This window comes from Opisthocomus hoazin, chromosome 5 (genome assembly GCF_030867145.1).
Source record: "Opisthocomus hoazin isolate bOpiHoa1 chromosome 5, bOpiHoa1.hap1, whole genome shotgun sequence".
NCBI classification, from domain to species: domain Eukaryota; kingdom Metazoa; phylum Chordata; class Aves; order Opisthocomiformes; family Opisthocomidae; genus Opisthocomus; species Opisthocomus hoazin.
The window spans coordinates 83,755,453-83,777,052 of NC_134418.1; the positions used below are offsets into that span (position 1 = coordinate 83,755,453).

Sequence of the window (21,600 nt, forward strand, 5' to 3'; positions counted from 1 at the left end):
AGAGCTTCTCTCGTGCGATCGCTAGGCACCGTTTAGGGCACGCACAGAAAATCTGCTTGGGAGTACAATGAATAAGAGTATCTATATATCTATTATTGACAGAATATCTGTTATTCGACTTGTGGCTGTGAATTACTCCTCCCTTCCTCTGTGCCCCCACCCCCCGTCCACCCAAGAGCAGATCACTTTCCGTGCCTTTATCGCCAGGCGGATTAAATTTTCAGGACGCGCCGCTGTGGTTTCCAGGTCTCCGTTTACCCCTTGAACTGTCTGTTCAACCGGGCGTTTTTACAGCTCAAACGACGGAGTGGAGGCATCAGAACGTTTCTCGTACTACGGCCACAGAAAAGCAGATTTGTAACTGACTCGCGTTAACGCTAGCAAAATTAATTTAAAAACCCAAACCCCCATTCGTTAAAAACCTCTTAATGATACAGATTTATGTCGCTCCTATTTTTGTCCTTAAAAAAAGACGTTTTCTAGCTGAAGAGATTGTGTAAAACAACAATTTGGCATGCAAAAACACACTACCTCTAGCTTACCTGCTCCCGATGCTAAGGCAAGGGTGAGAAACCGCCTCACCCTGCCTTTCGACCGCGAAAAGCCGCAGATTTCATAGCTCATTGGAACGCGGCGGCAGTTACGCGATAAATGGCTTACGGGAGCTTAAACAAAGCAACGCTGCTCCGGAGAAGCACCGCGTGAAACAAAGTCAGCTCTCCCGACAGCTCCTGCTTTTCAGCGAAGCTGGGAGAACGCGGCACTCGCTGGGAAAACGCTAACAAAGGGAAAAATAGAAGGGATTCCAAAGAACCAGCCCAGCCGTTGGATTCCCCGGCGGTGATAGCAAAGCACCTTCCGAAAATCGCCCCGCACGCCTCCCCACGCCCCGCATCGAACAAAGGCCGGCAGCTACTCACACAGGGTGGGTTTTTTTTGGCTGTCCCACTCCCCACGCACCCACCTCCACCCCGCCCCGGTCCCTCGCCGTTGGCGATCGCGAGCGAAATGCCCGCACGGGGCGGAAACCGGCTCGGGTGGGCAACGCGAAGCGGCGCGGACGCGGACACGGACACCCACCCTCGCCTCCAGCACAATAGCGGGCGGCCGCGGTGGGCAGAGGCAAAGCGGCGAGGCCGGGATGCGGGGGGATGCTCCAGGGATGCGGGGATGCTCCAGGGATGCTCGGGGATGCTCCGGTGATGCTCAGGGATGCTCCAGGGATGCTCGGGGCTGCGGGGATGCTCCAGGGATGCTCGGGGGGCCGTGGGAGGATGCTCCGGGGATGCGGAGCTGCTCAGGGGCCGGGGGGATGCTCCGGGGATGCTCGGGGCCGTGGGGAGGATGCTCCGGGGATGCGGAGCTGCTCAGGGGCCGCGGGGATGCTCCGGGGATGCTCGGGGGCTGCGGTGCCGCGCCCGCCCGCTGCCAGCTCCGCGACGGCGATTGCGCGGGGGGGTTTGGGGGGGGTTGCGGGAGGCAGCGGGGTCCTACCTGTTGTCCCAGTCGGTGCCGGCGGAAGGCAGCGCCGGTGCCTGCAGCCGCCGGGTCCCGGTGCCGCCGCCCCACGGCAGCGCGGCCGCTCGCGGGCGCCCCGCAGCGACCCGGCCCCGCGTCCCCGCCTTCGCCCCCGCACCGAGCCCCGGGGTCGGGGAGGGAGGAGGAAGGGGGCCTGGATTTATCGCTGCCCCAGCGGGGGGGGATCCGCCCCGAACCCTGCTTTCTTCTCATCTGGCCAGCCCTTTATCCCCTTCATTGACTAAAAAAAAAATATATATATGTATATATATATATGGGTGTAACTACAGAAAGTGTCCGTGGGGCCGTGTCCCCCCCCCCAGCCTCCGCTCTTCCCCACGTCCTCAAGCCGTGTCTGTTATCAGCCCTCCCAGGGCCTCGCTCCTCTAGTTCAGCCATCCACCCCGAGATTTTACCAGTTTCCAGTTTTTTCCAGTTTCCACTTTTACCAGTTTCCCAGCGTCGCCCAAGGGGAAGGCAGTGAAATCGGTGGCTGCGCTCGGTTCCGTCCAGAATCTGCCTCTTCCCGAACCAAAAATGGATGACGCGGCTCATGACCTTCCACCGCCGCGAGACGAAGGGTGCTTTGGCAGCCAGCTCTCGCTCCCTGGGCAGAGAGGCCACACGGCTTCGGATCCTGCCCGCTCCTCGACGTCTTTGGCCCGGTCAGCAGCGATCCTTCTGCGATTCCTGAAAGAAACCGGGTCCAACAGAAAAATAACACCCATGCTGGGTCGGACCAAAGAGCCATCTCACACATTTTTTGTCTCCGACTGCCCGATACTGGATATTTTAAAGGAAGAATCTAAGTTTTGGTGAGCATCTACTGACGCTCTCCCACTCCTCAATGATTTACAGCTCAGCGAATCCCTGAGTCAGAGGTGATATTCGTGCAATAAACCTAGCCATATGATTCTGGAATCAATATTAATCGCTAGAAATCACTTTTCCACCTGCAGTCTTCCAGAGCTGACCAGTCCTGCACCCACGCGAGGTGTGGTCGTTCCCTTGTCGGTCCCCTGACGACCAAAGCCACGGTACGCAGGGCTCAGGTCACTCGGACGTGAAGCTCGTGCTCCAGCTCCAGTACTCAGATGGCTGTTGAATATATTGACTGCTAGCGTCTCGTCAGCAGTTACACACATATATATTCGTATTATTTGTATATATGTATATATTTGTATTATACATATTTGTAATCCCAAACACAAGGACAGGCTGGGCGGAGAGTGGCTCGAGAGCAGCCCTGAGGAGGACTTGGGGGTGCTGGTGGATGAGAAGCTCAGCATGAGCCGGCAATGTGAGCTGGCAGCCCAGAAAGCCAACCGTGTCCTGGGCTGCATCCAGAGCAGCGTGGCCAGCAGGGCCAGGGAGGGGATTCTGCCCTTTTACTCCGCTCTCGTCAGACCCCACCTGGAGTCCTGCGTCCAGCTCTGGAGCCCCCAACATAGGAAGGACATGGAGGTGTTGGAGCGGGTCCAGAGGAGGGACACAAAGATGATCCGAGGGCTGGAGCACCTCTCCTACAAGGACAGGCTGAGGGAGCTGGGGCTGTTCAGCCTGGAGAAGTCTCCGGGGGGATCTTAGAGCAGCTGCCAGTGCCTGAAGGGGCTGACAGGAAGGATGGAGAGGGGCTTTTCACAAGGGTGGGTAGGGATAGGACAAGGGGGAATGACTCTAAACTAAGAGGGCAGATTTAGATCAGATATTAGGAAGAAATTCTTCCCCACGAGGGTGGTGAAACACTGGCCCAGGTTGCCCAGAGAAGCTGTGGCTGCTCCCTCCCTGGCAGTCTTCAAGGCCAGGTTGGATGGAGCTCTGAGCACCCTGGGCTGGTAGAAGATGTCCCTGTTCATGGCAGGGGGGTTGGAACCAGATGGTCTTTAAGGTCCCTTCCAACCCAAACCATTCTGTGAGTCTATGATTTTTCTAACGTTATTTTTCCCCCATCCCCAACTGCAGGGAGCAACAGAGGTCAGGCAACCTGAGCATTCGGACCTTTCCCATGATTTAATGTCTGCCCCACTCTGCTGTCAACTCACCCCAGCTGAGGACTAAAACAGGTCATGAGGCTTCCAGGACCTTTTGGTCTTCCAGACGGTGAGGACAGCACAGAAGCTTCTGTAGTTGGCCCAAATCAGCATTACACAAGCGTGCACAGAGGGTCAGTCTGACCTGATTACTTACTAGAAGACGTACTCCAGGGTTAACAGAAGGCCAAGACGTTGACAAGAGCGGCTGCTACAGGAGAGTCTAATCACGAACTACTGTCCTTTGGAACAAAGCATATCTTGGAAAAATACATAAGCCAATTAAGATGATTTTGAACAAGTGGGAACTAACGGCAGAAGAATGGTAAAAGTGCCCTTAAACAAACCATCCTCATTATGATACTAAAAATGACCTCCCTTGAGCGGGAGACCCCGGCCCGAGCAGAGACCCTTACTCATGGAGCACACGTAGTAAATTTTAGGAGCAGTGTGTCTTCAAACCAAAGTAAGAAGAGAACGACTCACAGTCAGGAAGGCACAGTGGAGAGGTGGAACGAAGATTTTTCACCGTATAACCACGCAGTGTGATTGTAACCAGGCGTGCTAGCTCTGGGGAGTTACCACCCAGCACCCACCTCCGCGCAGACACGAGATCCACTTGTATCTGGGCTCTGTGTGCATTTTGGATGTTGCACACCGGGAAACGAACTCTGCTTGTGAGACAACAGACCCACTGATCCTTCACAACTAATATCCATGTAAGTTTTACTATTAATTGGAGCGCTATGGTTTTAATTGTCATGTTAAAATATACATTTTTTTGGTAAGATGAAATACAGTACTTTCAATAAAATGGCACGCTTGCTCTTTTTTAAAATTCAGATGCCAATTTAAAAGGGTTTATACACAAAATAAGATATTTAAAAGTCACCACTGAAGACATCAAGAGCAGAACGTAAGTTCTTTTCTCATTCTTACTGAACCACTTCATCCTGAATACTTAAAGTCAGCATCAGTGGAAACTACTGACTTAATTACAAACAGTATTAATATGTAAGTAACATTTAGAGACGACGATCTCCTCATTGCTGGAACTGGCAAACGAGAGACCTAAAAAGTAGCAAGTATGAGATGCACCCAGTTTAAATAAACAATTCCTTCCAATGGCTCAGCAGGCTAACGTGGTACAAGTATTTTCAGGTACCTCTGAATGGGTGCTCCAAGCTGTTCTTAGTAAAATTTAATACCTACAGACATATATTAAATAGCAAAACTGACAAAATTCAATATATGAAAAATATATCTACATAGCAACAGCAATTATTTATCTATGAATATATGAGACAGTATTTCCAGTTAACACAACATTCTTTATAACTTCTAACTGTAACAATCTTAGTGCAAAACAGACAAAATCTGAAAGAAAACAACCCATTTTTTTCTAGTGCCTTTTAATATGTGGTTTGCACCTTAGAGATGCTTGTAATGTTAGCTGGTAATTACTGGTTTTTATTCAACACTAGGCAAGCAGAACAGTACCTGTTGGGCAGCACAAGGCTGTACAACATACATCACAGAATCACAGAATGTTTGGGGTTGGAAGGGACCTCTGAGGATCATCTAGACCAACCCCCCTGCCAAAGCAGAGTCACCTACAGCAGGCTGCACAGGACCTTGTCCAGGTGTCCCTATCAACAACTCCCAGCTGTGAGTCCAGTTGTGTCCAGTGCTGGGCTCCCCAGTTCAGGAAAGATGAGGAGCTACTGGAAAGAGTCCAGCGTAAGGGCTACGATGATGATGAGGGGACTGGAGCATCTCTCCTACGAGGAGAGGCTGAGGGAGCTGGGCTTGTTCAGCCTGGAGAAGAGAAGGCTGAGAGGGGACCTTATCAATGCTTATAAATATCTGCAGGGTGGGTGTCAGGAGGACGGGGCCAGACTCTTTTCAGTGGTGCCCAGCGACAGGACAAGGGGCAACGGGCACAAACTGAAGCAGAGGAAGTTCCAGCTGAACCCGAGGAAGAACTTCTTCCCTCTGAGGGTGACGGAGCCCTGGCCCAGGCTGCCCAGGGAGGCTGTGGAGTCTCCTTCTCTGGAGATATTCAAGACCCACCTGGACAAGGTCCTGTGCAGCCTGCCCACTTCTAGTCCTCTGCTCGGTACCTGTGAATGCACATCGTGTCGACCTGAACGGTGCGTAATTATTAGAAAACTGTATGCTCTTGAATAGAAGAATGACTGGATGTACAATTATCTGCACAGATGGACTTTAAGAGCAGATCATAAGACAGTGATGGCTGATTGCATCTTCCTTCGCAGCCCAAATTTGAAATGCTCCTCTGCTAAATACACAAGATATTTTAAAGATCAGTTCTCACCGCATCTACCTAATGTGTGTGTCACACCGTAAAGGCCTGTGTCACCTCTCCAACAGCTTGAGCTTAACTGTGTGAAGGACTCCAGGCTTTGTTCTGATCTTTTAAAACCAAAATCTGAAAAATATCTCCAGATATGATTCAAAAATTTGAAGATAAAATACTTTGGAATTAATTTTATAATGTTTAAAGGATTTCAATAAATCTTTAAAAATACCATTTTTCTCTTCACTTTTTATTTAATATTGGGATAATATTTAAAATGCAATTTCACAAAAAGATTAAACAAAAGGAGATGAGTAGTTGTTAGACGACAAAAACATTAATAAAGAATACCATATATTTTTTAATTAAGAACATATAGTAAACAAAATGCATTCACAAAATAGATAATCAATACTTTTAAATACCACAAAGAATGACCTGTAAACAGAAAACATTTGTTAAAAGCCCAAACATAGGAAATCATCATGCATATAAAATACACACCGGCTCAGCACTTTTAAGACAATCGTGTCGTGTATGTTATTCTACGTTAGCTCACACTAAGGTGAATAAAATTCTATAACCACATGAGATAACAAAAAGAAATAAAATAGTAACATGAAAGCAAGAGATTGTCGTGTCAAGTACTCGTTTCCTTCTTTTAATTAGTATGTTTGCAAAACAGTAAAAAACTTAGCCAGCCTTGATGCAAAACCCATCAAACAGCCAGCAAAAAGCAGTCACTGCAGTCAGTTGGGAAAGCAGAATTCTGTGAAGTTGATGACTTCACTGGTTCTCAGAAATTTCAAAGGTAATCACCGCATTGAAGAAAACAGAGGTAGAATACAAGTCAGCCTTCATAATTAAAAAAAAAAGTCCTTGTTACAAGGTAATGCTTCAGTTGCGGAAGTATTCTGGTTATTCCTTGAAGCTCACGTTTCTGGTGGAGAAAGAAAAAATTTCAAAATAAAGCTATCATTTATATTTTACTAATGAATATTAGGATAAAACAAGTAATACTTAGATTTAGCCTCCTCATTCTCTTCTGTTGTTCCTGAATATCAGCTATTAGCATATTACCTAAAACTCTACATTCAGCTCATTTACTCGTTGCTCAAATGCGTAACAAAGTAAACGCGAGACAAGGAGGAAGAGAAAATTTCTGGAGAAGATTAAATCAGGTGAGAGAAAAACAGAGCTGTAACACTACAGAACAGTTATTACAGTGCACACTTCAGTGTTGTAAGCTCCCAGGAAGGAATACATAAGTAGGGGGAAAGATGGTGATAGCACTACTGAGATCATTCTAATAATCCACTGATAGGTTTAAAAGGCAAGATAGTAAAAAAATAAACTGCGTATGAATTGAGTTGTTAAAACCCACTTTCTTTAAAAATACGTACTTCATGAAAATTGAGTATTTTCTGATAAAATATGGTACAGAGCTGTCACTCTAAAAAATTAACATTGGTGAAAATACTAAGAATATTTCCATTCATCATAATATTTTCACCAATTTTTCACGGAAAATTAATATTTTCACTTAAAACTAAGTGTGCAAATGGCAGGATAAAAATTGCTGACAATGTGGATCATGCCATGACCACCTCAGTACTCAGGAAACCGGTGTTTTTGTTCACAAAAGTAAGCTTAAGAACAAGCCACACGTATTTCTCAACAGAAATAAAGTTTAAAGTCTTATCAGTTTGGAATTCTGTTTCTTGCAGATCAGCAGTTAGCCAGCTAGATTCATGAGCTGTTATAGCACGCTGTGTAGCTGTTACACCATGCATATTTCCTAAAACAATCACTGTTTATCTCTCCCTGGCCTCCCGTTCTTCGCTGCCATTTATCACGCAGTGCGGGACAGACAGGGTATAAAGCCAGTAACCAGGCCTGTAGCACGTACCTGACGTCATCTAAAACAATGACCTCTAAAAGAAGAAAAATGTCAGTGAAAATGAACAGGCGAGAGGCTGATTTTGATTTCTTTTCCATGGATTCTAGAGCCCACAATCTTAAGACATTCATAGCATTCTATCACCAGCAATGAAAAATGCATTAATTATTTTTACGTATTTGTTTTGGAGACAGTTTCATCTACTGCGTAGGGTTCAAATTCATTTTAGTTGGGTTTTGTCCTACGGAGTGTCTTTCCTTCATTGCTGTACTTGAGAGAATTTAATGGTATTTCTCCTAATATGAACCATTCATTGTTTGGGGATAACTATTAACAATAATAAATAGGCAATATATATTTGGGTATAATTAATGGCAATAATGAGCTGGCAATATATATTTGGAAGCCGTCAGCTGGTGCAAGGCCATTAACAAAAACAGGAACAGGAATCCATTATGTGATATGGTCACAGAATCACAGAATGGTTGGGGTTGGCAGGGACCTCTGTGGGTCACCCAGTCCAACCCCCTGCCCAAGCAGGGTCACCCAGAGCAGGCTGCACAGGACCACGTCCAGGCGGGTCTGGAATATCTCCAGAGAAGGAGACTCCACAAACTCCCTGGGCAGCCTGGGCCAGGGCTCCGTCACCCTCAGAGGGAAGAAGTTCTTCCTCGGGTTCAGCTGGAACTTCCTCTGCTTCAGTTTGTGCCCGTTGCCCCTTGTCCTGTCACTGGGCACCACTGGAAAGAGTCTGGTCCCATCCTCCTGACACCCACCCTGCAGATACTTAGAGGCATTTCTAAGGTCCCCTCTCAGCCTTCTCTTCTCCAGGCTGAACAAGCCCAGCTCCCTCAGCCTTTCCTCATAGGAGAAATGCTCCAGTCCCCTCATCATCCTCGTAGCCCTCCGCTGGGCTCTCTCCAGTAGCTCCTCATCTTTCCTGAACTGGGGAGCCCAGCACTGGACACAGCACTCCAGATGGGGCCCTCACCAGGGCAGAGCAGAGGGGGAGGAGAACCTCCCTCAACCTGCTGGCCACACTCCTCCTAATGCACCCCAGGATCCCATCGGCCTTCTGTGCACCCAGGGCACACTGCTGGCTCAATATGGTCTTTGGAGAGCACTTTACATCTATGATTTCCAATCAATATTTCACAGGAGAGTCAACAAAAGAAGAACTTAGAACCACCTACAGTGTGCAAGAATTTTGTATAATTAAAAAAGTAGTATTTAGAAACCGTTTAAACCTAACTCTGAAACAGAAACAATCTGCTAAAACGAAATCGCTTACTTTTCAGCTGCTGCTTGCTCAGTTGTCTTTCCAATAGTACGCTCTGGAGACTGTGAGGGAGACCTCAATGTTGAGCTGAGAGGAGGTGAAGCTCGTAACGATGACGTAGAGAGGCCATGTCGACGCATTTCCTGAATTGCGCGCTCCCTGCCAACAGACAGCAATTTCAGTTACACAACACTTTGGTACTGCAGGATGTTAAAGGAGGAAAACGTGACTTTTTTCCCCATATTTTAACCCGGTGACTTTCACAATACTTTGCAAAGAGTCTCGTTTTCTCATAACATCACTCACCTTTCTTCTTCTTTTCATGGGAAGGGTTTTGTTTTGGGTTTTTTTTCCTCTTTTTAGATGCAATGGTAAACTCACATAATTTACGAGGGAATTCAGAAACTGTACAAGTGGTTTTTTTTTTTTTTTATTTAAGCAGTTTTCAAAATGAGAGTATTGGATTTTGCATGACAATAGGAACACCATTTTCCATAAAAGTTCCTCAGTATTGAAAAAGCAACAGTTTTAAAAGTGACAAAGAAGAACGAAGAAGAGTCACTTCACTGAAAAACCCATGTCTTACCGTTCAAATCGTTCGGTCGTCAGTTGCCTTTTTAAAACATCACAGTCGGTGTGCATCTGTGCAACTTTACTTCGAAGTATGGGAATCTCTCTGTTACAGCTGCTTCTAAAAAAAATCATGAGAAGCAACACAGTTTTCTTCGAACTCCGACATCTAGGAGCTTAGATGAATTGGAGCAAGGGAAAACAACAATAGATACAGAACATGTTGTTTCACACGGACCAAATCAAAGACATATTAGAAGCAGTGAGACCCAAGTGAATGCAACAGAATGTTTCTGGAAGAACCTAAGGTGAGAAAGAAGTGAGAAGCTGGCAAGCCTCTCACTGCATCCGTACTACAATACAGAATCACAGAATAGTAGGGGTTGGAAGGGACCTCTGTGGGTCATCTAGTCCAACCCTCCTGCCGAAGCAGGGTCACCTACAGTAGGCTGCACAGGACCGCATCCAGGCGGGTCTTGAATATCTCCAGAGAAGGAGACTGCACAACCTCCCTGGGCAGCCTGGGCCAGGGCTCCGTCACCCTCAGAGGGAAGAAGTTCTTCCTCCTGTTCAGACGGAACTTCCTCTGCTTCAGTTTGTGCCCCTTGCCCCTTGTCCTGTCACTGGGCACCACTGGAAAGAGCTTGGCCCCATCCTCCTGACACCCACCCTTCAGATATTTGTAGGCATTTATAAGGTCCCCTCGCAGCCTTCTCTTCTTCAGGCTGAACAAGCCCAGTTCCCTCAACCTCTCCTCGTAGGGGAGATGTTCCAGTCCCCTCATCATCCTTGTAGCCCTCCGCTGGACTCTCTCCAGTAGCTCTTCATCTCTCTTGAACTGGGGAGCCCAGAACTGCACATAGTACTCTAGATGAGGCCTCACTAGGGCGGTGTAGAGGGGAAGGAGAACCTCCCTCGTCCTGCTGGCCACACTCTTCTTGATGCACCCCAGGATCCCATTGGCTTTCTTGGCAGCCAGGGCACACTGCTGGCTCATGGTTAACCTGTCGTCCACCAGGACGCCCAGGTCCCTCTCTGCAGAGCTGCTCTCCAGCAGGTCCCTCCCAAGCCTGTACTGGTGCATGAGGTTGTTCCTCCCCAGGTGCAGCACCCTGCATTTGGCTTTGTTGAACCTCATCAGGTTCCTCTCTGCCCAGCTTTCCAGCCTATCCAGGTCACACTGAATGGCAGCACAGCCTTCTGGTGTATCTACCACACCTCCCAGTTTGGTGTTGTCAGCAAACTTGCTGAGGGTACATTCTAACTCTTCATCCAGGTCGTTGACGAAGAAGTTAAACAAGACTGGGCCCAGTACTGACCCCTGGGGGACACCACTAGCTACCGGCCTCCAACTAGACTCAGCGCCGCTGATGACAACCCTTTGAGTTCTGCCATTCAGCCAGTTCTCAATCCACCTCACCGACCACTCATCCAGCCCACACTTCCTCAGCTTCCCTAGGAGGATATCATGGGAGACTGTGTCGAAAGCCTTGCTGAAGTCAAGGTAGATAACATCCACGGCTCTCCCTTCGTCTACCCAGCCAGTCATGTCATTGTAGAAAGCTGTCAGACTGGTCAGGCATGATTTCCCCTTGGTGAATCCATGCTGACTACTCCTGATAACCTTCTTTTCTTCCACTTGCTTCATGATGGCTTCCAGGATAAGCCGCTCCATCACCTTTCCCGGGATGGAGGTGAGGCTGACCGGCCTGTAGTTCCCTGGGTCCTCCTTCTTGCCCTTTTTGAAGATTGGGGTGACGCTGGCCTTTCTCCAGTCCTCGGGCACTTCTCCTGTCCTCCAGGACCTCTCAAAGATGATGGAGAGTGGCTCAGCAATGACATCCGCCAGCTCCCTCAACACTCGTGGGTGCATTCCATCGGGGCCCATGGATTTGTGGACATCCAGATCACTTAAGCGATCCCTCACACAGTCCTCCTCGACCAAGGGAAAGTCGTCCTCTCTGTAGGCTTCTTCTCTTACCTCCGGGGCCTGGGATTCCTGAGGGCCAGTCTTAGCACTGAAGACTGAAGCAAAGAAGGCATTCAGTAGCTCTGCCTTCTCCGCATCCTCCGTCACCAGGACACCTGCCTCATTCAGCAGCGGCCCCACGTTGTCCCTAGCCTTCTTTTTGCTGATGTTACATCATGTTCTTGTTCAGACAAAGGTAAACACAAACATGTCTTATGAAAACAGACAAAACAATTAAATCATTAATTTATTGATTTACTATCCTCTGTTGCAACGCAAGATGGTCTTTATAGGTGCACTTAAAAAGAAGAAAAAAGCAGTAAGTATCCACAAAAAATAGAAACATAACAGATATGGCTTCAGTAAAAATTATATGACGTAGGCTGGAAGTATCTGGCTAGCGATGAACATCACTGAATCCAATCTAAGTAAAAGCTGTGTTAACGCAAGCTCAGACCAGCAAAACCCAGAGTCTGAAAGCTTGTCAGCTACGCCCTCGGTGTTTGGGCCCGTTTCAACTGCAAGAATCAAAATGAAAAGCAGCCTTGAAAATCTGAAGTAACATAATTAAATACACTTCTTAGCAAATCATCAGCTTGGATGACTCAATGCTTGGTTGCAAAACATCACTAATTGCATTATAAAGCAAGTAAAAGAAATTCACTGAGTGTAAAATAAGTTGTCTAAACCAGAATCTAGACAGCTATGTTGTTGCATAGAGTCTTCAAAGCCAGTATGAGGTGGAGTGCTCAAAAGTCACTTCTGGAGGAGCAAAGATGTATTAGTTTATTGCTAAAAGCACTGGACTTGAATTCTGAAAAACGAGTTCCGCTCCTAGCTCAGTCACTGGCACCGGCTGGTCTCTGACTCCAGAAAGATGCAAACTACTCAAGAGATACGATCCAAAAAGAACCGCAGAATATTTTATTGTGTTCCCTATTCAACAGTAGAGTTCCTAGAATGGTATCTTGATCCAGTATTTTGAGGACAGACGCGAATCCAAGAGGTCTCGATGATATCTTATTCTAAGTCCTTCAGAGACAGGCATATGCTTTCAGGATGGAGGTAAGAATTCACGGCCCAACATCGTTATTGTAAAATAAAGAAAGAAAGCAAACAGTTTCGTGAGTTCTGAGGTTATTCCATGTCGATGACATTTAAACAAAATTAAGATCATAAAGTAAATCACTCAAAAACGAAGAAATACTATAATTGGGAACCAGTATGCATAGTAATCATCATATAGTAAGATTACATGATTATATACTTTTTTTTCCACAGGACATCTGGCTCTTTCACAGCAGATACAGATATCTCTCAGGAAGTAGTTCAGCTATTCAATATTCTCTGTTTATTTAATACCTAATCACTGTAGAGCCTCAAGATCTCGCTTACCATACCATCACCCAAATAGCACTCTGAGTAACACAACTACTCACTCTTCACAAAGCTCAAAATTACAGCACTGGAGAACTTCACAAGTTAAAATTAATTTTGAGAACCCTTCTAAAGTCAGAGGTTGTATCAGAACCATTTTATAAATAGAGTGGGAACACAGGCACAATAAGGCCAAAACTGTAAATAATGTTCAAAATTATTGACAGAATTTTTTTGTCAGACCTGAAATTTTGCCAGGTCAAATTAAATTTGTGACAATCATGTTTGTGTCTTGCAAGATACAAAAATTAATCAGAGCTGTGAGCATTTAAAGTTCCTGTTCTTTAGACCACAACTACTACAAACCAAATCGTATAAAATAAGGGACACACAGGTAGTTCTCACACCTGAACATTTGCCTAGCAACATGCAGAACCTTCGAGATAAACAGAGGAACACAATTCAATCGAAGAGCCACTATTCCTGCAAGAGAACATATTCCTTCCTCCTGCAAGACGTCATCCTAACAATGCAAGTACTGACACGGACAGCAAACAAGAAAGGAACGCTACAATGTGTGCGGAAGAAAAACTGTGAAAAAATTACTATAAAGTTAAACATAGTTTTATTGCTTTTTTTTTTTGCTAGTGGGTTTTGGGGTTTGATTTTTTTTTTGTAACTTTCCCATTTAATTTCACAGTCAGGACACTCCATTAGTTTATGTACTTTCTATGCAATTAACTTTTCTTCCCCAAAGTAAACAAAACTCAGCAACTAACACATGAAGCAATGAGTTGCACAGGGGCAATTAATAGTGTTGTCACCCACAGATTCATCGAGATCCCGGCTACCTGAGGTGCACCATCGTCCGTGCTAAGTCAAAACCTTTAGCTAGATCAGCCAAAAGCGTTTTTCTTGCACATTTGTGTCACCAAGTTCCAGATAACTTTTAAGTGTTTAGGTATGCTATATTCTATATCTCATAAGGAGAGTTGATGATCTTTAGAGGTCTTTTCCAACCTTAATAATTCTATGATTCTAGACCTGTCCTTTTATCTTCCATACATTTTCTTTCTCTCCTTACCTCAGCATTTCCAAAGTGGGTGTACCTGTTTTTCTGAAACTCCACTTTGACTTTACTCTTCACCACTATTTACATTCAGCTGCTACCCCTCCTTCTTGCTATTTAATGCAAAGACACCACTACAGTCACTGGCTAATGAATCCCCAGAAGAATTATCGTGTCACAACGACACATATCATGGAAACTTCAAATTCCCTGCTCCATAGCATGAAGAATATTTTTTAAATCCCCCACTTCTCTCAAACATGTTTATATTATTTCATATAAACAAAATATCCCTCCCCCCATTAACTTCATTGTTCCAAACAGATTAGTCTTTCTTCTAGAAGGGTGTTAAAAAGTTATTTCTACTCCAGGCAGACGCACAGCATAAGAAGCTGCAGTTCGCTATAATGGAAAGTGCTGGGCACATTTACTGTAGGTGTCAGATTCCGTTCCGGTTATATTTCAAAGGAACAATAAACGATACAGGACTTTTTCCTTAATAGTTAATATTAATAGCAGCAAAAGTACTTTGTTAAAGCACTATGACTTCATTATTTATTATGTATTACTGTAACCAAAGTAAGGACAACAGGTATCTTCAGTTGGTAAACAATTCACACTTACCAGATTTAATCTACTTGGTATTTTTTTGTGAGCAGTATAAATATGTTAAAATTTTACTGTCAATTTGCTTTGAGATGCTTGATGAATCCACATTGTTTGAAAAGACTTCAGAATACTCTCCAATATAAGAACATGAAACGTAGGACAAGACTAAGAACATTTGTGTTCTCTTAATGATTAAACTCACAGTTAAACTCTTCAAAGCCAAATAAAAATTTGATGTTTTGCTTAAAAAGCAGAATTGAACTAGATTGCTTCTCGAAGCTAGGAAGAAAATCAGAACCTGTCAGAGAGGTGGTTATATATTTTGAGAACGGATACATTCTGATGCAAAGGTTAATATCCAAATCATACTGCAATGCATACACACATTTATAGATTTACTCAAAAACTAAAAAAAAAAATTACAAGTTGTCATGGGCTGGCTGGTTCTGCAGTGGAAATCATGTCTGCAACAGATCAGGTACCTCGCCATTAGGCAGTTATGTCCACTAAGAGGCTCAGAAGGAAAGGATTTTAGTGATTGCACTGAAAATATGGCAGAGTGGTATCAGACAAGTGAACTTCGGGAAAGGTATCACCTCCAGTGCCTGACTGATGTGAGCAAGAGTCAGGACCAGCAGAGAAAGCAAGGCAAACTTTCTGGAGTCAGACTGGGGACAAATGCAGAGAGAAACTGAGTGCTTATTCTCAAGACTGTGAGAACTCAGCAGGGAGGTCCTTCCTTTTAGAGTAGGTTTGCCCTGGGACTCCTCTTTATGTTCACTGCTTGTACTAAACCGATGTCCACCAGAATGTGGATTAACGAAAGTGATATGAAAGATCTGTGAAGGAAGTTTAAGGAAACAATGCCATGAAAGGCCGAAAGACATTGCCGCAAAAATCTGCTCAGCCATCCTGAACATCAAGAATTTGACTTTGGGAAGAAGCATTGTCACACAGCGAAAGTTTCTTTGTAAACCACCTAGTACATACACACACTTGTCAAAACTTACAGTTTGCTCTCGGCGAGTGTTAGCTTGTCTTTCAGCAACTGAATTTCGGCATCTTTCTCACAGATTGTTAAATGGTTCTGAAATTCTTTGTCTCTACTGGTAGCCAGCAATGTTTCAAGATTCTGAACTGTAAGTTTCTCACTGGATAACTGCTTTTTCATCAACTCTGCTTCTGATTTTACATCTGCTAATTCACCTAGAAACTAGGACACAAATTTTACACATTACTAATACTCTGGTTTATGAGTATACAGAGTTCTGTTTGACGAAGCGTTGTTATAAAAACTGAAAGGATTGGAAGTTTCATTGAAGCGAGTTGCAAACTGAGCTCGCAAAACAAATTAAAGCCTACTATTATTTAAAACTATACTTAGTTAAAAACTATTCGAGCTGCACATCTGTCAAATGTTTTACTGAGAGCTGGAATATTTATAACTGTTTAAACTATTTCAAAATATTTAACGAACATCAGCTGAATCTAAATTTCAGTTTAATTGAAAAATCCATTAGGGAAAAGTCTTTAATATCTAAATAAGAAGTGCACTATTCACCTTTTATAAAAGTTGAAAATTTGAGTATATCAAAAAACCAAATAAATACAATTTGTCTCTGCGGTATAACAAAAACTACTGCTGCCACGTTTTGTAGTGATAATGAATGACAGACTCCCTCCTTTTGTACAAAAATCCACAGATATAGATCTGTATATAATTTATACATTTATTATTTATATATTTATAACATTTATAATTTATATATAAGTATAATTTATATATAAATGCAAAACTAGTGATGTAAATTAACTTCCCTGGTTCTCAGAAGTAATTTATTCTTTTCTCCAAAAACCATTAAAAGAAAAGGAAGATGTTTTGTTACAAGTTGAATTTGCCTTTGCTGCTTACCCTTTCATAATCCATGCTTTTGGATGTCAGCTGTCGAGATAAAAGTTCTTTGTTTGACTCCAGTTTCACACAGAGTTCCCTCACAGAAGCCAGGTCCGCCAACACAGCAGACTTCTCCTGATTTTCACGTTTAAGATCCTCTTCCAACTGGGACATATTTTTTGTAATGGAGGACATCTGGGATTCATACGCTTGATGTGCAACGACATGCTAAACAAAGACAAATATGGATACCCCTTCAGCGTTAAATGTTGAGTTAACAGTTCTCTGTTGGATAACACGTTTTTTTAATACTTTCTTTTCCCTTCAAAATTAACTTTCCCTATAAAATTAACTTTATATTACATTCCTTTCCTCTCCTCTCCCTAAATCACAGCTAAGAACAACTAATAAGCCATCTCTGCAATTTCTAATCACCATCCTGAAGAATTATACAAGTACTATGCAAGAGTGGAATGAGGCTGGATTCCAGCTTCAGAAGAGAATTAAAAGCTTAAAACCCCCAAAATACACCCCAGTTTTTACTCAGCTTACAATACTGAAGTCTCTAACTCCTTCTGGCTAACTAAAAGCATGACACAAAATATGGTCAATCCACAACTATTATACTCTAAAACTTCCTTGATCTCCACGAAGTTACTGTTTCTAAAATAGAAACCTCATTAGTTTCTATGCTATTGGTCTATGTTTCACTATTATGGAATCCCGATTCTGGATTTGGACTACTATTACCACGAGCTTTTTCCCTTTACTCCAGCCACCAATGCTTCAAATACTTCATTTAAATCTTCAAAGAAATGTAGGAACTAAGCTTACAAAATACTCAAAGCTAGCTGACAAAATACTCATAAAGCCACATGCAAATATTTTGAAGCAATTAAACAAAAGGTTCTTACAGAGACAGTAACTTAATAACAATGATCATCCAGAAGAGATCTAAAATATGCACTGTGATTCTAATTTTGGGAAAGCAGGGAAGGGAGAAGGAAAGCATGACTAACCAAACTCAGTTACTGTTTTAAAAACCCCGTGTCCACATTTGAAACATTCACATATAGGAATTATTTTCCATTAATGCACTAAAAATACTATGTTGACTTTATTAAAAAACACTTGAATGTATCCTGCTTTCCTTGACAGAATTTCATTGCACAGGTTATTACCTCTTGAATCTCTCTTTCCAGAAATTCTACTTTCTCTCGAAGATGTCTCCGATCTGTATCTACAGAGAGGAGTTCAAGTCGTATTGAGCTGCTTTCTCCTTCAGCTTGATGAGCCTTCATTTCCCAGTCCTCAGCTTGTGTATGGAGCATTTGGAACTTCTCTAACAACTCTTGGTTTTCTTTTTCCTAGATGAAACAGTAAGTCACTCTGCAATGATCAACACACATTTGAGTTGCTTGATCTTATGTCATCCCTACTCCCTACAATAGCTTTTTTTTTTTTCCAGAAGAAAGTAGAACATTCACCATTTTCTTAATCCCACCATCTGGCAATTACTAAAGGGCATCACCCCTTCTGCAAGTCCAAATCGTAAATACATACGGTGATGGCATTCAGTTTTATTAAACGGAAGTATTTACATTTCGCAGTTGTCAATGAGTTTCAAGGCTCCCAGGGGAGGGGTTATTTTGGATCTCTCCATCGCCAAAGGCCACATTACTGAGACATACTGGTCCTAGTGCTGCCCTTTCCAAGGCATTCCAACAGGAGTCCATTTTCAGCTCTTTTACTTACTGCGCTCTTACAAATATTTATGTTACAGCAGTGCCTGGAAGACCGATAACCTGTTCGGGCATACAGACCTAAGCAGTCCATCATAAACGTACAAAACTGGAAGCTTTAGTGCTTACAAGTTATGCAGTGACCAAACAAATGTTGTCCGTGAATTTTAATTTGGCCCAACTGCAGGCACATATTACAAGACAGTGATTAATTTTTCTTCTTTATGTCCGCTCCCTTCTTCCCCAGTTCACATAATGCACAGGAGGATAAGCATGTTGCTAGTGTGAATCAGGTTTGTCTAATGAGGAAGGCTACTGTTTTTGAAATTCCTTCTGTGTTTCCTGCAGAGCTTGGAAGGTGCAGACAGAATGAGGCGGGGCATTAGGAAACAGAAACTCCTGATTAAGCAAGCGAACACCGCGCAGAACAGTAAAAGCTTGTCTCCACAGGCGACATCCGGATGCAATACTAGACAAATCTCTGAAACCAACCTTTCATAACTGGTCACTGGCTGTATATTCTACAGCCTCTTGGTACCTGTCTTGAATAACTGGATTCTCATTTGCCAAAGATGTGGCTGCACCTGTAGCTGAAGTGCTTTGCACATCTGACATATTATAAAATTCTTAAAAACTAAACATCAAGTGGTTTAAATTGAGAGTTCTAAGCTAACATACTACTGACCTTAATTTTTTCTCTATGTTTCAGTTTCTGCTTGTAAAAAGTGGTTGAATTTACATGCATTCATCTAGACATGCAGGTCAAAGATCAAAATTCATTCTTTCCTAGTCAAAGTTGCATAATAAATTTGCCAGTTCATGTTGTCTTGACATAAATTCTATTTGTTTTAAATGATTTATAAGTTTTAATTCACACACGTCACATTTTTGAATCCAAGTACCAGGATAAAATACATTTAACAAGAGCACTGTTTTGTCAGTACAGCAAAAACTCTGAACTCTCATCGTTCATAGAGAAAGCATTCCAATGTGCTATTTTTACACTTTCCTGCAGAACTACATATGAAATTTCTCTTTTTAAAAAGCGTAAAATATTTAAAGCTATCCTATAAGCTGCTTGTTGCCTACAATCATGAAATAGTACCAGATATTTCACTAGTTGCCTTATCAAAACTCAAAAAGCAAAACAGCATTCAATAATTATTTGTTTGTCATTCTCCAGTGTCATGGTCAACTGAAACATAACCAATGAAGTTGTGATGTGCCAGAATTTATTAGTGCTTCAGATCTAATAAGGTTTAGTATGAATCCACTAGTAACTTGAAACACTGCAGAGGAAAGAAGGAAAAAAAAAAATAACAGGAGGAAATGGGACAGGCAGCGACAATGGGATGCAAACCACAAATTTCTTAATTTGTTTATAGTATCCTAATGAGAATGTATTATCTCCAAAACCAATGAATTTATTGAAAACAGTAAGGACTGCCTACAGATTATACTCTTACCTTTGAAACCATCAAGGTCTCAAATCTGGAAACTTCAGCTATATAATTATGAACCCTGGTTTTCATTTCTTCTTTTTCACGTATTGCATCTTCAAGCTCAGTACTGATAGCCTAAAGAGATTACACAAAGGCACAAATTCAGGAGTAAATTCATCACTACATATTACTGTATCAGTCTAAATCAAAGTAATCGCATAAGCCCTGGATTTTATTATATTCTACTTTTAAGCGGTTTCATCAAAGCCCTTTGGGATTTGTAGGGTTCAGAAATATCCCCTATTACCTTCGATACTCCAAAGAGTTTTCCAGGCAAGAATAGTCATAGAAAACAATGAGTATCACACCAGTTCACAAAATCTGCAGCTTCCCCGAAGACATACCCTATTCATCTTTGGAAAATTCAACATGCAGATGCTTGGGAGCTGGGATTTTTTTAGCCTTAAGATTCATTATCCCTGAGCGAAGGAAAGTTTTGTTTCACTAGAAAGTCAACTGTAGAACAAAAGAACATTTATTTTAAAGTAGAATTGCAAGATAAAATGACTAAATGCATTAAGATCATATTTAGACATCAAAAATGCATCACGAAATTTGTTTGAGATGTTGGAACTATTAACTCTTGCCCTCTCAGGTTCAGCTCTCACCTTTCTCTTAGTACTCTAGCCCAGAAATCCAAAAAGGCAAGTATCTTCTTCCATCCCAATTATCAAATGCAGGAGAAATAGAGCATATTGCCTTATTTCTTTCCCTTCTTCTTTTTATGGTATACTAATATTTGTTAATGGCAGCCTTTTTACTGCCTTATTTAGCATAGGCTGAAATCAGTCTGCTTGTCTTTGTGGTAGCCTTCCCAAGCACACTGGGAAAGCTTTACTCATCACATTACGATAATATTTAATATTTCATCTTATTAGATACCTGTGAATGGCATCTCTAATTTCAGTAATACATCCAGATATCTATGGGTTGTACCACAGGTTTTGCAAGAACTATTCAGGGTACATCACTTAAAAAATCTTGCTATATTTACTTTCTAGCTTCAGACTCAGATGGGTTGACTGAGGGGAACCAAAATAAGTGGTTTAGCTAACAAGGCCCTGATTATTTCTAGTGCTGGCGTTTACAGTGAATTCAAACAAACATTTGTATGTCAGCATCAAAACTGTACAAGGCATCTGAGTCTCACGATGAGCTGCAATAGTTGTATTTGCTACACAAACTGAATGTAATGAGTTGCAACAAAATTCTGGGCTATGTCTTTAAATCACAATCACTTTTTCCCTACGTAGTCTTTCCAATGTTTAACCCAATAAATATGTTACTTACCCTATAAAACACCGGACATTTTTGTCATATATTGTCCATACGCACATTCTATTGTACAGGGACATCCATGTCCTACACTCAGAGCTGGGAGGCTTCTGGCCAGCAGTAACCAGCTGGTGCACAAACCCAGCTCATCATTCCTCAATCTGTGTGAGGGATTAACAAGACTGAATGCACCTCAGGCTCTCCAAGCCATAGATCCCAGACCCAGAGAATTCAAGGAAGAAGAGACAGAGTAACGATGACTGGGAAGAGTGCAAATGGACATACACCCCTTATGCTCTTGAAAGAATGAGACTTACACACCAGTGGTTGGTTTAACTTGCAGACCCCTGGAGAACACCTCAAGGCGAAGATGCCACAAGAATAATAATGATGATAATCAAACAGTTTCATTCACTGAATCGCTCAGCTATTTCTGTTTTGCAAAATTTTTATTTCACCTACACCATCAACTTGAGATAGCTCATCTTTCAATAAAATACTCATTGATACTCTACAGAAACAGGCAATTCCTCAAGGCATTGAAGA

The 21,600-nt window shown here is 42.9% G+C and overlaps 2 protein-coding genes across 10 annotated transcripts in view; both read right to left on the reverse strand.

The window, feature by feature from the left end:
- The window catches only part of CRACD (capping protein inhibiting regulator of actin dynamics), a 135,128-nt gene extending 133,544 nt beyond the window's left edge, over positions 1 to 1,584 (reverse strand). For 2 of the 7 annotated variants that reach the window (XM_075421948.1, XM_075421945.1), the window contains exon 1: positions 1,495 to 1,584. The gene's annotated coding sequence lies outside the window, so the exon portion shown is untranslated. Of the gene's footprint in view, positions 1 to 542; positions 813 to 1,080; positions 1,434 to 1,494 lie in introns of those variants that run through there. The other 5 variants (XM_075421947.1, XM_075421942.1, XM_075421944.1 and 2 more) reach the window with 3 other exon arrangements.
- A 4,597-nt stretch (positions 1,585 to 6,181) lies between these two features.
- The window catches only part of CEP135 (centrosomal protein 135), a 39,947-nt gene continuing 24,528 nt past the window's right edge, over positions 6,182 to 21,600 (reverse strand). For all 3 annotated transcript variants that reach the window (XM_075421957.1, XM_075421955.1, XM_075421954.1), the window contains 7 exons: positions 19,744 to 19,854; positions 17,717 to 17,902; positions 16,554 to 16,763; positions 15,652 to 15,854; positions 9,634 to 9,738; positions 9,060 to 9,206; positions 6,182 to 6,808 (listed from right to left, as the gene is read on the reverse strand). In XM_075421957.1, the coding sequence (XP_075278072.1) occupies positions 6,787 to 6,808; positions 9,060 to 9,206; positions 9,634 to 9,738; positions 15,652 to 15,854; positions 16,554 to 16,763; positions 17,717 to 17,902; positions 19,744 to 19,854 (984 nt within the window). In that variant the 3' untranslated portion in view covers positions 6,182 to 6,786. The remainder of the gene's footprint in view (positions 6,809 to 9,059; positions 9,207 to 9,633; positions 9,739 to 15,651; positions 15,855 to 16,553; positions 16,764 to 17,716; positions 17,903 to 19,743; positions 19,855 to 21,600) is intronic.